The 16,980-nt window shown below is 23.1% G+C and overlaps 1 protein-coding gene across 7 annotated transcripts in view; it reads right to left on the bottom strand.

The window, feature by feature from the left end:
• The window catches only part of LOC119601620 (sodium/potassium-transporting ATPase subunit alpha), a 113,745-nt gene that overhangs the window by 22,772 nt on the left and 73,993 nt on the right, over positions 1-16,980 (bottom strand). For 4 of the 7 annotated variants that reach the window (XM_037952653.1, XM_037952656.1, XM_037952655.1 and 1 more), the window contains exon 2: positions 2,409-2,489. The exons of 2 other annotated variants lie outside the window; for them this stretch is intronic. In XM_037952653.1, coding sequence (XP_037808581.1) covers positions 2,409-2,489 — 81 coding nt within the window. Of the gene's footprint in view, positions 1-2,408; positions 2,490-16,887; positions 16,965-16,980 lie in introns of all 7 variants that reach the window. One more of the 7 variants, XM_037952657.1, reaches the window with a different exon arrangement.

The raw sequence follows: 16,980 nt of genomic DNA, 5'->3' as shown, positions 1-16,980 counted from the left end.
GTTTTGAGAAAGTAAAAGGAAGAAAGAAAATTTCAAATGTGTAAAAAATGAGTTTTATTGCAAATTTTAAAAACCCAGTATTTTTGCAAATTTTTAGGTTTTACCCTCAAAATGTTATTTTTATGCGGGGATAATAGAATTGCGCTCTAATACGTAAACTTTTGACAAATATTTAAGAAATTTAAAAAACCAGTATTTTTTGAAAATTTAAAATTTTAGTTTAATAATAGACAATTAAGTTTAGAATAAGAAATAGAGAACTATTTTAGTCACAGTTTTGAAAAATTTCCGAAAATTTTAGAAAATTTGAAAACCCAGTATTTTTGAGAATTGTTTAAATTTTAGCTTTTTAATAGAAATTTATATTGAGCATAAGGAATAGAGTCTTAAAAAATTAAGTGCATAATAGGTGATATTTCCTTAAAAAGTCAATTGTTTGAAAATTATTCTATAATTTTAAGGAATTTGAAAAACTATGTTGAGCATAAAATATACAGTCAAAATTTTAAAAATTTTCTATAATTTTAAAAAATTTCAAAAACCAGTATTTTTGAACTTTTTGGTTTTCAATAGAATATCATGTAGAGAATTTGATATAGAATCATAAAAGTCAAAATTTTGAAAAATTTCTATAATTTTAAGGTATTTGAAAAACCAGTATTTTTATAAATTTTTAAAACATTAGCTTTTTAAAAGAAAATTAAGTTCATAATAAGTGATAGAGCCTTATAAAGACAATTTGTTGAAAATGATTCTATAATTTTAAGGAATTTGAAAAACCATTATTTTTGAAAATTTTTAAAATATTAGCTTTTTATAGAAAATTAAGTGCATAATAGTGATAGAGCCTTAAAAAGACAATTTTTTGAACATTATTCTGTGATTTTAAGGAATTTGAAAAACCATTATTTTTGAAAATTTTGAAATTTTATTTTTTTAATAGAAAATTATGTTAAGCATAAAAATACAGTCATAAAAAGTCAAAATTTTGAAAATTTTCTATAATTTTAAGAAATTTTAAAAACCAGTATTTTATGAAATTTTTTAAATTCTAACTTTTTAATAGAAAATTATGTTTAGAATAAAGAATAGAGACATACATTTTACAAACATTTCAATAATTTTAAGATATCAAAAACCCAGTATTTTTGAAAAAAAATAAAAACCAGTATTTTTCGATTTTTTTATTTTTAAGAAAATTTCTTTTTTATATTAAAAAGAATATGAAATAGGAACATTTATAGTTAAAATGTTGTTAATTTTTTTAAATTTGAAGAACTTTTTAAAAAGTTTTTAAAAATATTGAAAATTAAAAAACCAGTATTTTTCGAAATTTTTAAAAATTTCGAAGAAAATTTAGTTATTATATTCAGACTAGGGTGAAAAGCCTTAAAAAATATAAATTTTGAAATAAAGTTTGCAATTTAGAGAATTTTAAAAAACCAGTATTTTTCTTAACTTAGCTAATAATAGGTTTTTAAGTGAAACATTAATGAAACAATGTAATTTTAAAGACTTTTCTGTTTAAAAATCAAAAGTTGTTAAGATCTTTTGATTTAATAAAAATTAAAAAAAAGCAGTATTTTTCAAAATTATTATTTAAGAAATATTTATACAAATGGATGTTATTTGAACAGTTTTAGAATAACCTTGTAACAGGTTTTCAATTGTTAAATTTTTGATAAAATGTAAAAGAAGTATTTTATTGGAAAACCAGTATTTTTCAAAAAATCCCTTGATATTTAGGAAAAAATTGATTTTTACTTTAAAAAATGTGAAGTAACGAGAGAAAAACTTATTATTAAAAAAATTTCTTTAGTTTTAAGGCATTTCAAAAACCAGTATTTTAAATGAAAATACTAAATTTATCTAGAATGACTTTTTAAGCATAAAATAATAATGTTTATTCAAAAGATTACTTGTGAATGTATTGGAAATTTCATTTAAAAAAAAAAAAGTAAAAATTACATTTACACGTGTTAAAAAACACTTTTGCTTAATGAAAATAACTAAAATTACTGGAAAAGTTAATGAACATTAATGGATATTATTATCAAAAATAATTTCAATTAAAACTAACCACAAAAGCTTATATTGAATTTAATATAAATAACTTAAAATAAAACAAAACCACATGCAAAAAAATGAAAATAAAATACAAAGCGAACATATTAAATAAAAATTAAATGCATTACACAAAAACCCATAAAAAGATCTTTAAAAATGAAAGATATAAATAATGTATTACAAATCTGTTTTACAATGTAAGAAGAGTAAAAACAAAAAACATAAATTTAAATGTTAATGTTAAATATTAATAAATTGAATAATAATAAAAAAATAAATAAAAGAAATTAAGAACAAAACCGAACATAAAAGAAATTATTAAAATGAAAATATTTATTTACCTTGTAATGGCCATCGGCTGTAAGATTGTCGTCATCGGTTGGTACAACCGTGGCGACACGATAAGAGTCTGCTCTCCCATGCTATTATGGTTTATTTATTATTATATATTTTTTGTTTTTTTAATTTTTATATATAACAGATTATAGTTTTATATAGATGTTGATGATATTTTGTTTTTGTTTTCAACATTTATATAAAAATATAATTTATATAAAACAAAATTTAAAAAAAAAAAATACAAAAAAAATATCAAATATTTAAATAACACCATAAAGAAGATGACAAAAACAACGGCACAAGAACAAATACAAAATAAATGTTGAAAATAAAATAAAAAAAACACAAAAATATAATGTTGTAGCAAATAGGCAGCAGACAACAAGCAGCAGGCATTAGACGGGACAGGCAGGCAGTCAGTGAGACAGGCGATCATATAGTTATGAACATAATAGATCCGTAGAAACAAAAAATTAAATAATAATAATAATTTTTTGCAACATACAAGACCACAAAAAAATTTATGTTCATACAAATTGATCACATAACAAGACGAGAGTAAAAACCAATTGGCGCACAAATTGTAGGCAATTTGTTTATAGATTTTGTATTTTAGTTTTTATTTTGATTTAATGTTTTTTTGTTACAAAATAATGAAAAGAAACAGAAAAAAAGAAAAAAACAAAATGAATTTTATGGTAATATTGAAATGCTTACAAAACAAATTAATAATAAAATTATAATAAAATGTTATAAACTATTAAAAACTATAAACTAAAACGATCGAAATAATACTTAAATATTATATTTTGGAGCTATTAAATAAAACCATAAAATTAAATCTATTAGTCATAAACACACACCCTATTCGATTTCTTAAAACCCCCTACTCTCAATAAAACCTCCCCTTTTTTCAAAGGGAGCAAATCAATTTCCTTTTATAACAAATATTCAAAATACTTTTTTTCTCTTTTTATAACAAAATATTTTTAGTTATGATTCATTGTTATATTATGAGCTAATAAAATAGTATTTTTGCCCTTAAATGTAAAAATGTCAATTGTTATATCGCGTGCGTGTTTTTTTCTTTATTTAGAGGACATGACATCCTTAAGGGAGTTTTTTTTTATCTTCAAAATGTTTGTATTGTTATGTTATAAAGCAAAAGGAGGTCAAATGTGGGCTCATGGTTACAGAAACAATTTTATTATGAAACAAATTAAAGGCAAAAAGGGGTAAAGGTTTGACGCATGTTCAGTTTAGGTTGTCAAGGGATAAATTTGAGAATTTTTAAAGAAAGAAATATAACTGTTTTAAAGGTTTTAAAATATGGAAATTTTGTAAAAAAATCGATAATAAAATAACAAATTTGTTTCAACATTTTTACAAATAAAAAATATTTTGAATTTTTTTATTGTAAATTAATGACAGTTCCACTTCTGTCCAAGTTGTGTTCTATTTCTATTCTAGTTCAGTTCTGGTTCAGTTCTAGATCAGTTCTAGTTCAGTTCTAGTTCAGTTCTAGTTCAGTTCTAGTTCTGTTCTAGTTCAGTTCTAGTTCAGTTCTAGTTCAGTTCTAGTTCAGTTCTAGTTCAGTTCTAGTTCAGTTCTAGTTCAGTTCTAGTTCAGTTCTAGTTCTGTTCTAGTTCTGTTCTAGTTCTGTTCTAGTTCTGTTCTAGTTCTGTTCTAGTTCTGTTCTAGTTCAGTTCTAGTTCAGTTCTAGATCAGTTCTAGTTCAGTTTTAGTTCAATTCTAGTTCAGTTCTAGTTCAGTTCTAGTTCAGTTCTAGTTCAGTTCTAGTTCAGTTCTAGTTCAGTTCTAGTTCAGTTCTAGTTCAGTTCTAGTTCAGTTCTAGTTCAGTTCTAGTTCAGTTCTAGTTCAGTTCTAGTTCAGTTCTAGTTCAGTTCTAGTTCAGTTCTAGTTCAGTAGTTCAGTTAGTTCAGTTCTAGTTCAGTTCTAGTTCAGTTCTAGTTCAGTTCTAGTTCAGTTCTAGTTCAGTTCTAGTTCAGTTCTAGTTCAGTTCTAGTTCAGTTCTAGTTTCAGTTCTAGTTTCAGTTCTAGTTCAGTTCTAGTTCAGTTCTAGTTCAGGTTCTAGTTCAGTTCTAGATCAGTTTCTAGTCAGTTTTAGTTCAATTCTAGTTCAGTTCTAGTTCAGTTCTAGTTCAGTTCTAGTTCAGTTCTAGTTCAGTTCTAGTTCAGTTATAGTTCAGTTCTAGTTCAGTTCTCGTTCAGTTCTAGTTCAGTTCTAGTTCAGTTCTAGTCAGTTCTAGTTCAGTTCTAGTTCAGTTCTAGTTCTGTTCTAGTCTGTTCTTGTCTCTATGTCTAGTTCTGTTCTAGTTCTGTTCTAGTTCTGTTCTAGTTCTGTTCAGTTCTGTTCTAGTTCTGTTCTAGTTCTGTTCTAGTTCTGTTCTAGTTCTGTTCTAGTTCTGTTCTAGTTCTGTTCTAGTTCTGTTCTAGTTCTGTTCTAGTTCTGTTCTAGTTCTGTTCTAGTTCTGTTCTAGTTCTGTTCTAGTTCTGTTCTAGTTCTGTTCTAGTTCTGTTCTAGTTCTGTTCTAGTTCTGTTCTAGTTCTGTTCTAGTTCTGTTCTAGTTCTGTTCTAGTTCTGTTCTAGTTCTGTTCTAGTTCTGTTCTAGTTCTGTTCTAGTTCTGTTCTAGTTCTGTTCTAGTTCTGTTCTAGTTCTGTTCTAGTTCTGTTCTAGTTCTGTTCTAGTTCTGTTCTAGTTCTGTTCTAGTTCAGTTCTAGTTCAGTTCTAGTTCAGTTCTAGTTCTGTTCTAGTTCTGTTCTAGTTCTGTTCTAGTTCTGTTCTAGTTCTGTTCTAGTTCTGTTCTAGTTCTGTTCTAGTTCTGTTCTAGTTCTGTTCTAGTTCTGTTCTAGTTCTGTTCTAGTTCTGTTCTAGTTCTGTTCTAGTTCTGTTCTAGTTCTGTTCTAGTTCTGTTCTAGTTCTGTTCTAGTTCTGTTCTAGTTCTGTTCTAGTTCTGTTCTAGTTCTGTTCTAGTTCTGTTCTAGTTCTGTTCTAGTTCTGTTCTAGTTCTGTTCTAGTTCTGTTCTAGTTCTGTTCTAGTTCTGTTCTAGTTCTGTTCTAGTTCTGTTCTAGTTCTGTTCTAGTTCTGTTCTAGTTCTGTTCTAGTTCTGTTCTAGTTCTGTTCTAGTTCTGTTCTAGTTCTGTTCTAGTTCTGTTCTAGTTCTGTTCTAGTTCTGTTCTAGTTCTGTTCTAGTTCTATTCTAGTTCTGTTCAAGTTCTGTTCAAGTTCTGTTCTAGTTCTGTTCTAGATCTGTTCTAGTTCTGTTCTAGTTCTAGTTCTGTTCTAGTTCTGTTCTAGCACAAAAGACCCGATATCGGCCTGGAGGAAAAAAGACAAATTTTGCATTGTTCCTGTAATTATGGTGAATTTTCAAAACCAGTATTTTTAAATATTTAAAAATTTCTAAAAAGTAAAAAAGACTTAAAAAAACGAACTTAATTTAGACCCAGTTCATTCTCAAACCCTAAATTCAAAACTATTATAATGACAACATTTATTCCCTCATGTTTCGCACCTTTTTAGTAATTTAAATTACGTGTTTGAAATTTGAAATAGAAATGATTTTTGTTTAAAAAAAACAACACAAATGTTTAAATTTATATATTGCTAAAATAGAAAACATTTGCTAAACATGTAGACCCCCATCGATAGAAAGTACCAAAAAAAGAAATGATTTCAATAGATATACACTTTGTTATTATTCAATGTCATTTGTCTCCACTCACATAGATTAATTGGTACATTTCCCCCGATTTTTTTTTTTTAACTGCAATTAAATTTTTTTTAGAATTTTTCCAATTTATGCCAACAGTCAGTCAGTTCTTTATATTTAAGTATAAACAAAGTAAATAAATTTGTGGAAAATGTCTAAGAATTTTGGCATAACAAAAAAATATAGACGACATAAATTTTGAGTGGTTATAATATCTAGTATTTGAAAATTGTCTTGGTGTTCTTTTATTCGTCGCAGTTTTTTGTTTTAAGAATTTTTAGGAATAAGAATATCCTTTTAAAGGGAATTTCAGAAGTTAATGTTTCTGTTTTTAAATAAATATTTACTTAATAAAACAAAAATACTAGTAATTAGTAGGCATGAAATTTTTTAATAAAAATTTAACTTTAAACCAAGTTTTTTTTTTTAAATGTTAAATGATTTAAACAGCTGTTACCAGGTTCTTTAGGTTGCTACTATAAACGTTATAATGAAGGCCAATTTTAAATAACCTTTTCATTTCAATTTAATCGTATTAATCATTAAAATTTCCGGGAATTATTTGTCTGTATATACAATTACTTTTTCTTTTTTTGTTTAATTATTTTTTCAAAACAACCTCCCCTCTCACCCTAAACGAGGAGTATTACTCATAGAACATTGAAAATAAGAATAAATGTAAACAAAATATTTGCCCAGTTTTTCAAAACAAGTATTTTTATTTAACACAAAATTTGATTCTCTACATTAAATATTTTTTTATTTGATTTGTTATCTAAAGCCATTCAAGGTAAACAGAGAAAATACTACTACAGTTATAGAAAATTTAAAAACTAATTATAGAATTGAAAGCTAAATTTCTAATTGATTTTCTTTTTAATATTTGCAATGTTTTAACATAAATATTTCAGGTATAAAATACTTGTAGTATTTAGTTTTAGTTATTAATAAATTTATTATTTATTTAAATTAAATTAAATTGATTATAATTAATAACGACAGAGAAAAAACGATTAGTTTTATAAAATGCTAAAATCACCTCAAGCATAAAATCAAACAATATTCTATTTAAATTAATTAAATCTCCAAACACAAAACAAATTATAATAATTCATTAGAGAATAAAACAAATAAAGAAATGAACTTAAAAAATCATAGAAAAAAATAAATAATTAATTAATGACATTAACAGATGAATAAATTGAAGTTTAAAATCCATAATTATAATCCCTACAGCAAGAAAAAAACAGCTTAAGCAACAATAACAAAAATTAAATATGCCAGACGACAACAAACAGAAATTAAAAAAAAAAAATTCTAAGAAATTTATCAAATTAAAAAAAATACAAATGAATAATAAAAACAAAGTCTTGTACGTAATAATACAAACAGCATGGTTGGTATCTTTTTTTTTTATAAAAAAAAAAAATATAAAAAAAAAACAAAACAAACTAAATATATACGTCAAAACTCAGACGACTACAAAAAATTTAAAAAAAAAAACATTTGAAATACAAATGAAAATAATCAAGTTATACAACAACAAAATCAAAGCAAGAAAAAAGACAATTTGTTTAAAAAAAATTTTGAAAAAAGCCTCCACTGGCTTTTAGTAAAAAAATGTTCTTGAAAAAATGAAATATTTAATAACGAAAATGTGTTGTTATTTTTAATTTCTATAAAATATAGAGCAACATCAGCAAATATTTGTGTATTTAAGCTAAAAACAGACTAACAAAACTTTAGTGATAATCTCAGAAAAATATTTCAAATTTTTGAATGAAAAAAATAGAACCAGTATTTTTTGTTTAAAGTCTTGTCAAAGCTTTAAATTGTAAAAATTGCTTTAAAAACTGAAATTTTAATCAAATTCTATGGTTTTTTAAGAAATAACGGTTTTTGTTAAAACCAGTATTTTTCCAAAACCACTATTTTAAGCATTTTAACTGCTTTCTTAAATATTAAAATATTATTTTTAGAATTTTTATAATTCTTTTAACAAATTTAAATAATTTTGATTTCGAGAAAACCAGTATTTTGAATAAAATTTATAATTTAAAGATTTTAAATATTATAATTTTTAAATTTTGGTTTGAAACACAAACATTTGAAAGTTTTTAAAGATTTTGGAAAAACCAGTATTATTTTCAAAAATTATTATTATCTGCACTTCAAAGGCATTATGAAAGAAAAACTTTCTCTAAACATTTTTAGGCCAAAACCTTCTAATTTTGATTTTGCGAAAACCAGTATTTTTACAATGTTCTTCTTTTTCAAACACAATTTGCGATTTTTAAAGCGAAATTAATAAAAAAATGTGTTTAAATTTAATTTTAATTAAAATTCCCTTGATATCTAAACAAAAACCAGTATTTTTCCAAAAACTAAGATTTTTGGTAGTTTAAGTAGTTTCGAAGCGATTTTGAATGACAAAGAAATTTATTTGGATTATAATACTGATAATTTGTTAATCAAAATCCACTTGATTTTGATTTGTTGAAAACCAGTATTTTTACAAAAACCTTTATTTCAAGCATAATTTGCTATTTTTAAATTGAAGTTCAGAATGAAACTAGTTAAAAATTATTTTCTTATAATATTATTCAGAATTCTGTTGTTTTCAAAGAAATAGCGGTTTTTCAAAAAACCAGTATTTTTGCAAACATGATTATTTTCAATATTTTAAGCGATTTCGTAGTGATTTTAAATGTTTAAACTATATTTTAATTCGAATTCTAATGTTTTTTTAAGAAAAATCATTTAATTTTGTTTTGCGGAAAACCAGTATTTTTAAAAAATTCTTTATATCAAGCCAATTTTGCAATTTTAAAGAATAATTGATGAAGTAAATAGTTTAAAATTAGTTTTTTAATCATTTTATTTCGAACTCTGTTGTTTTCAAAATAAATAACAATTTTTCAAAAAAAAAAAACAGTATTGTTCCAAAAATTACGATTTTAAATATTTTAAGCTATTTAATAGTGATTTTAAACTTTAAAAATTATTTTGATTGCAATTCTGGTGATTTTTGTAGCAAATTCATTTAATTTTGTTTTGCAGAAAACCAGTATTTTTTAAAAAATCTTTATTTCTAGTCAATTTTGTTATTTTTTAAGAGAAATTGATAAAGAAACAGGTTTAAAATTATGTTTTTATCATTTTAATTTAAATGCTGTTGTTTACTGAAATAATGACGATTTTTGAAAAACCAGTATTTTTCCAAAAATCCTGTTTTTTTAAATTTTTTAAGTGCAATTAATACAGAAACGTTTCCAATTTACATTTTTAGTTTTCTACTTTAAATTCTGTGGTTTTCTAAAAAATAACGGGTTTTAAAAAAACCAGTATTTCCTAAAATTAAGATGTTTAATATTTTAAACGGATTCAAATTGATTTTAAATGGTTTATATTAGAAATCTGACAAATTTTAAGCAAGAATAATGCCTTTTTGACATTTTTTAAAAGTTTAAAATACAAAATAATGGTTTTAAAAAACCGTTATTTCTTATTAAAATTAGATTTATGCAATTTTCAAAGCTATTTTAGAGTATTTGAAGTTAGCTAGGTGTAGAATTTATGAAACTCGATTGTATTTAATTAGGAAAACCATTTTTGATTTCAGTTTTGAAATTCTGAAATCGAGAAATTTGGCGCAAAACTTTTATGCAAAACATTTAGCACATATTGTGTGTATTTAATATACACACATTATTTCGTATTTCACCTCAATATTCGTGTCTTTGAAAAAAGAAACACAAATACAAAATCGTTTAAATAAACAAAAATTTAAAACGAAAGCAAATATTTAAACATATTTACATTTAACAGACAGTTTATATATTTTATACTAAAATGGGTGAATGTCTTTTTCAACCTCAAGCTATTTTTTCATATGAAAAAAAACAATTACTTAATCAGCAAAATTTTTTAATAATTTTGTTTGAAAAGTAAAGTATTTATGTATAATTGTTTAAAATGGAAAAAATACACATATTGAAGTTGTAGTATCAAGTTCAAAAACCTAATAACAGACAATGCACAAAAAAGAATAACTTGTTCTTTGTTTGAATTTTATTTTTTATTAAATACCAGTTAGAATTGATTTTTTTTATTATTATCAAATTTAATTAAATATTTGTTGATATTCTGTTTGTATGTCTGGACTTTTGTCAATAATATGAAAAAATAAAATTTGCACGATATTTTTCTTTTATTTATTTTATATATTTGCAATAAAATAAAATAATTTTCAATTAAATCATTTAGACAGGTAGAAAGAGGCACACTAACACATGTGTAGATGGCTAGATATGGACAGATCAAGGTTTTTATGATTGGAATTTGTTGACTGGTTAAAATGTCTGGAAAAATTTCCATTACTCAATCGAATACCAAAGGAAGTGCCAAATAAAAATAACTGCTTACTAAATAAACACCTGTTATTGTTTAAAGCATTACCTAGTAATCAATACTCACTTATAAGTGATTTATAGGGTAAAACATTAGTAGAAAACAAAGTTTTCTGAAAGTTTTAATCTAAACAAATATTTATAAAATAATTAAAAACTTTTACCTTTAAATATGGTTTAACTTTATATTAAATATCTCTACTATAGGCGGCTAATATTTTTAATAATTTTTATTTAAAATAATAATTTCAACTATTTTTATACAAGTCATAGACTAGACTAGTTAGTTAAAACGTGTGTGTTGTTCGTTTTCTATTTCATTTAGACAAACTATAAATAGAGCGAAATGTATTTGTATAAATATTTATTATAAGTATATATTTTAATAGCAGCAATGTTATATTCGATACAGTTTGAATTTGAATAGAAATTTCAATTCGTTTTCAAATCAATTGATAACACAGCGTATCGTATAGGGAAAAAAAGAAACAAATAAATAATACAAAAATCAACAGTAAACGTAATAATAATAGTAAAATATATGTAGTAGCAAATAAATAACATCACAACAAATAATAATTGTTGTTGATAAAACAAAATGATGATTTTTATTTTACACACAATCGTTTTTTTTTTTTTTTTTTTTTTTTTGTTACCCATGTGTAGAAAACAGCACCGTGTAGAATGTAGAAAAGAGAAATAATTTAAACAAAATAAATTTAAATTGAAAGAAAATTTAGGTACATATATTATTTGTTTATACTATACTAATTATTTAACAATTTATTTGTTTAATAGAAACAAAATCAATGTATAAACGAAAACTTGAAAGCGTAATTTAGAAAAAAAAAAATACAAATTGATTTGTAATGTTTTAAAAGAAGAATGGATTGATGCGTGGAAATAACATCAAAATGAAACGATTTGTAAATTAATAACAAAATTTTCATTATTTTAGCATTTTTAAGCTAATTTTGGAAAAATACTGGTTTTATAAAAACTGTTATTTTTTTGTTAAAAATCTTTTTAATTGATTTTTTCAGAAATTTTTCTTATTTTAGCGTTTTTAAGCAAAAAAAAAAACTCAAAAATACTGGTTTTACAAAAATCGTAAAATTTAATTTATTATAAATTTGAAAACAAATAAGCAAATATTTGAAGCTAAAAAGTAGAAAATTATGAAGAATTCAAATTATTCAAATAGCATTTAAAGAAAATTTAAAAAAACTGTCAACAAAAAACCAGTATTTTCTGTTAAAAAGCTATATTTTTGCATTAAATAAGGTAATTTTACTTTAAAACTGTTCAAAATTGTTTTAAAACAAAAATTTTATGTAAATTTTCCAGTTTTTAAAGAAATAACGGTTTATGAAAAACCAGTATTTTTTTCAAAAAATAATTTAGGTTAAGTAATTTTACAACATAATGTTTAAAATTTAGTTTGTAATAAAAATTTTATTAAAATAATTGAATTTAATTTATTAAAATAGAATTGAAATAAAATTTAAGCAATTTGTCAATAAAACCAGTATTTTTTATTAAAAAGCTATATTTTTGCTTTAAATTACATAAATTTACCTAAAAATTTTGTTAAATTCGTTTTACTCAATATTTTATGGAAATTCCTTAGTTTTGAAAGAAATACCAGTTTTTTGAAAAACCAGTATTTTCAGGAAATCATGATTATCAGCATTTTTGGTGTGTGAGTTAAAAAATTAAAACTAGATTTTAATAAAAAATTAAATCTTTCTGAAGAATATAGTAGATTAATAAATGATTTTGAGAAAACCAGTATTTTTTTAAAACCATTATTAAAGCTTTAAATTAAGCAATTTTATTGAAAACTGTTGGATATTTGGCTTAAAATACAAATTTTATGAAAATCATGTAGTTTTTAAAGAAATGCCGGTTTTTGGAAAAACCAGTATTTTTCAATAAAATCACTATTATAAAGTTTTAGATTGTTTACTATGAGATACCAAATGTTAAGTAAGGATTTCTTTAAATAATTTTGTAATTAACTTTATGATATTGATTTGAAAATGGTTTTAGAAAAACCAGTATTTTTGTAAAACTCCTTTCATTTAACAGCAATTTTTAACAAAATTCAGTATTTGTATTAAAAATTAATTTTAGTTAAAATTCTACAACAATTTTCCAAAATTTTACCAATTTTTAAACTAAACAATAAAAATACTGGTTTTATAAAATTCATTAATATTATTTAAAACTCTTTCCGGTTTTATAAATAACCAGTATTTCTTTAAAAAATTGAATTGTAATTCACCTTTTTAGAGATTTATTTGTTAAAATATTGCTTTTTAAACGTATAATTATAAAAATACTGGGTTTACAGCTTTATTTTAGATGTTTGCTTACATTGATTTTGCTTCTTTAGAATATATTAAAATACTTAAAATTAACTTAATTTTTATAAAACTTATTCTTCAAACGTATAAACAAAACAATAAATTGTTAACATGTGCTGCAAAAAATATATGTTTATTGAGGTTAGATAGAAAATTTTTTTGAAGTACTGGAGGTTTTAATAAAATAATTCATTCATTAAGTTGTTAAAGTTTAAAGCTGATCAGGCATGACAAAACTAGCAAATAATTTGAGTAGATTTTGTTTAAAATTCTCATATAGAGAAACTTTATTTTTTCGTAAATGAGACCTTAAACATTTATAGAATATTTAACATAGCGCAAAAATAAATTATAAAAAAATTAACAGTTAAATGTTTAAATTAAAGCTGGGACAATAACGTTGACGACGGTTGATTATTGAAATAATGTTTGAACTTGAAAATCAATTTACAAAGTCAGTTGTTGTTTGTTATGTTGCTTTTATAAAACAAAAAAAAATATATAAATAAATTTTTTTGTCAAAATGGGAGGGGAGAATAAATATTGTAGCTACACAATAATAATAATAATAATAATAAATAAAAAACATTGAGAAAAATTAACATATTTGTAAATTGTTAAATGATTTTGTACATGACAGCCGCTAGCAGTAGGCAGCAGCAACAAAATCTCTCTAAACAACACTATTCAATAGCAATATGCTACAAAATTTAAACAACAACAACAATAAAAATACACAATTTTATAACAAAATTTGTTAAAATAAATAGAATTGAACACAAAATAGATATTTCATAATAAATTTTGTGTTAAAAAAAGAAAATCTAGCATTGAAATTTATTTGAAATAATCTATTTTTTGTTAAACAGCAGTAGTAAACTTTTTAATAATATAAATTACGAAATTTTGTTATAAATCTCTTAATGTTAATAAAAATTATAAAACCATTAAACTTTCAACCAGTTTTTTGTTTTATTTAAAACCAGAAACTGTTTAACACAACAAATCGCCTTAATTACAAAACCAAAAAAAAAGCCCTGATTTAAACATAAATTGTCAATTTCATGAGAAAAAGAATATGTAGTTTTATTTGTTTAAGAAATAAAAAACTTGACATACTATTAATAATTTATAAGCTAAACAAAAAACCGGCTCTGAAGTAAAAACACCTTTAGTTTTCTTTTGCATCATGTGCCTGGAGAGGGGTTCCCCCTCTTACAAAGTTTTTTTCTTTTTCTACGTTAAAGCGTTTAATTTGTAAATAAATGCTAATTGCTGCTAATTTGTCATAAAATTATAAAGAGCAGGTTTTCTTTATAGAAAATTAAACAAAATTATAGGAAAATATTTAATTTGTTAAAAATGGAAATACTTTTTTTTTTTAGAAAAAATTTCCGAAAAATTTCATTTGCATAATTGTTGGAAAAAATATTTAAATTTTATGAAGAAAAATTGAAATAAAGTCAGTTTTGAAAAGAAATTTGTATAAAAAGTTATGTTAAAGATCTTAAATTGCAGTTTTCTTTCTTTTATAATTCCCGAATGGTAATTTACTCTAAACTGTCTGTTAAAAGAGTGGATTCCCTTAAAAAAGTTAAAATTCTGAAACAAGTTATAATTCTTGAATATTAAAAAATTGCTTTAAATTTGAGAACAAACTCTGAACTCAAGTTTCTTAACAACATTTTATATACAATTAATTAATTTACAAATAAATAAATTATTGTCTAGTGAACATAAACAAACAAAATTATTATAAAGTTTTTTAATAGAAATAAATCGTGATTAAAAGAAAAATAAAATCCCATTTTAAGAAATATAAAAAAACCAAAACGACTTATATCACATCTTAAAAATTCTTAGCAAAATACAATTATAAAGAAACCACAAAATAAGGCAGAAAATTATAAGTTAAAAATAAAGTTAAAACGTGAGCAAATACCGGGAATTGATTATTAAAAAAATAATGAAAACATAATAATTAAGAAAATATATTTCTTTTTAATTGCTATAAATTACGATTTCAAAGCTTCTGAGCTTCTTTAGACTAAAATTAGAAAGCAGATCGTGTAAAGGTAGACTTTTAAAAAGACTTGTGAGTTTTTGTATAGCTTAGACTAGATCATTCTGAGTTAAAGCTCAATAAACTGAATTTTAAAACAATCTTATAATAAAGCTCATGACAATAACACTTATTCTCAAAAGCTTTTTTCTTTTATTTGCATAATAGATCATGAGAGTAATAAAGCTTTGGCATTTGGTTATCGTAAAATTTGGTTAATAAAGCTGAAGACCACAACATAATATTTGCAAAGCTTTTCCGTTTCGCTTCCTTAAAGTTCTATGTAAGAATAACATGTAAAGCTTTTAAACTTGAATCGAGAACATGAATAGATTAATAATAAAGCTTTTCGTTTATAATAATTAACCTTAAGAATTAATATCATTAAAACCATTTTAAGATCTTTAGAGTTTTTAATTCTCTCAAGATGCTTAAAAATAAACTTTTTTCAAGTCCTATGGAAGAATCACACATGCAGTATTTAAACTTGAATCTGGAACAAATTGACTAATAAAGTTTAAGAGCAAAACATGTCAATTTAAAAGCTGTCGCATTTAGATCAATAACGTTTTCAAAACCTTTAGAGAAATAAAACATTAAGTTTCAAAACTTTAATTCATAACAAATAGATCCTAAAGCTTAAGCTGATAAGCTTATCTTTGTAACTCAGATACTTCAAACAAACTTTTTTAAAGTTCTATGGATTCACAATTGCGTCCAGTTTTAAAATTGATTCCTTGATTGATAATGTTTGAAAGCTTCACCGTTTAGAACAATAAATCTTATGAATAATAATCATAAAAACGATTATAAGATCTTTAGAGGAACAAACGAATAATGTTTAAAAACTTGAGTTCATAACGAATAGATCATAAAGCTTTAGCTAAAAAGCTTTTCTTTCTAATTCCCCTCCAGATCTTGAGATGCTTTAAAAGAACTTTCTTAAAGTCCTATGGAATCACAAGTGAATCCAGTTAGCAAATTGGTCAATAATGTTTTAAAGCTTTAATGTTTAGATCAATAAATCATAAATCTTATGAAAAAAATCATTAAAACGATTTCAAGATCTGTACGAATAAATCTTAAAAAGCTTAAGCTTTAAAAGCTTTTCCTGCTAATTCTCTTGTATAACTTTAAAAGATTTAAGTTTAGAATTGCTGGGAAATTAATAAAACTTATTTGAAAGATTTTTTATGATATCTTAAAAGATCCGCAAGGCCAGAAACAAAAATTAACTTGATTACTCTAACTCGTGTATTTAATAATTTCTGAAATAATAATCTTTTGTTAAAGAAGGAAATAATTGTTGAAACAGTCAATGTTAAAAAATTTAAACCTGAATTTAATTAAAAACTAACATTACTTCAATTGCAGCAAAATTATAAGAATTAAATACTTTTTATTAATAACAAGAATTAAGAAATCTAATTAATTAATTAGTCAGTATTTTATTTACAAAAAAACCCCATTTTTTGTAAAGAATAATGATAAAATCTAAACAAACAAGGGCAATATTTAATATTATTTCGATCGTTATGTTAAGTATATAATTTCAATGGAATAAAAATTACACTTGTCTTTTTTTAAAACACACACGTTTATTAAGCAAAACAATAAAAAATGAAATTAACATTATAATAATAAAAATGTTATAAAAAAATTTGCAAATAAAATGTAAATATTTACATTTTTTTAAATTATTTTTTTCAGCATTATTTCTTCAAAGAATGAAATGAAATTATATTCAAAAAAAAACGTGTGTGTATTTAAGAGATAATTTTTTAAGTATGTACGTGTATTTTTCTAAAAGATTATGAGGAGAAGCAAGTAATAAAATGTGTATAATGTAAAATAATAATTAAAAATATAAGAAAAAATAAAATATTTATTAGCAAATATACTAACCTGTATACTCATTTCTTTTTGTTTTTATTAATTTTTGGTTTCGTTAAACAATTTTCAATTTATAAAATATAATAATACTATACAGAGAAATAA

The sequence above is a fragment of the Lucilia sericata genome, unplaced genomic scaffold (genome assembly GCF_015586225.1).
Source record: "Lucilia sericata isolate MDLA Ls3-8-SP2 unplaced genomic scaffold, ASM1558622v1 Contig000179F_arrow, whole genome shotgun sequence".
Lineage (NCBI taxonomy): Eukaryota > Metazoa > Arthropoda > Insecta > Diptera > Calliphoridae > Lucilia > Lucilia sericata.
The sequence above is the reverse complement of the archived record's forward strand: the minus strand, read 5'-3'. Positions and strand labels throughout refer to the sequence as shown.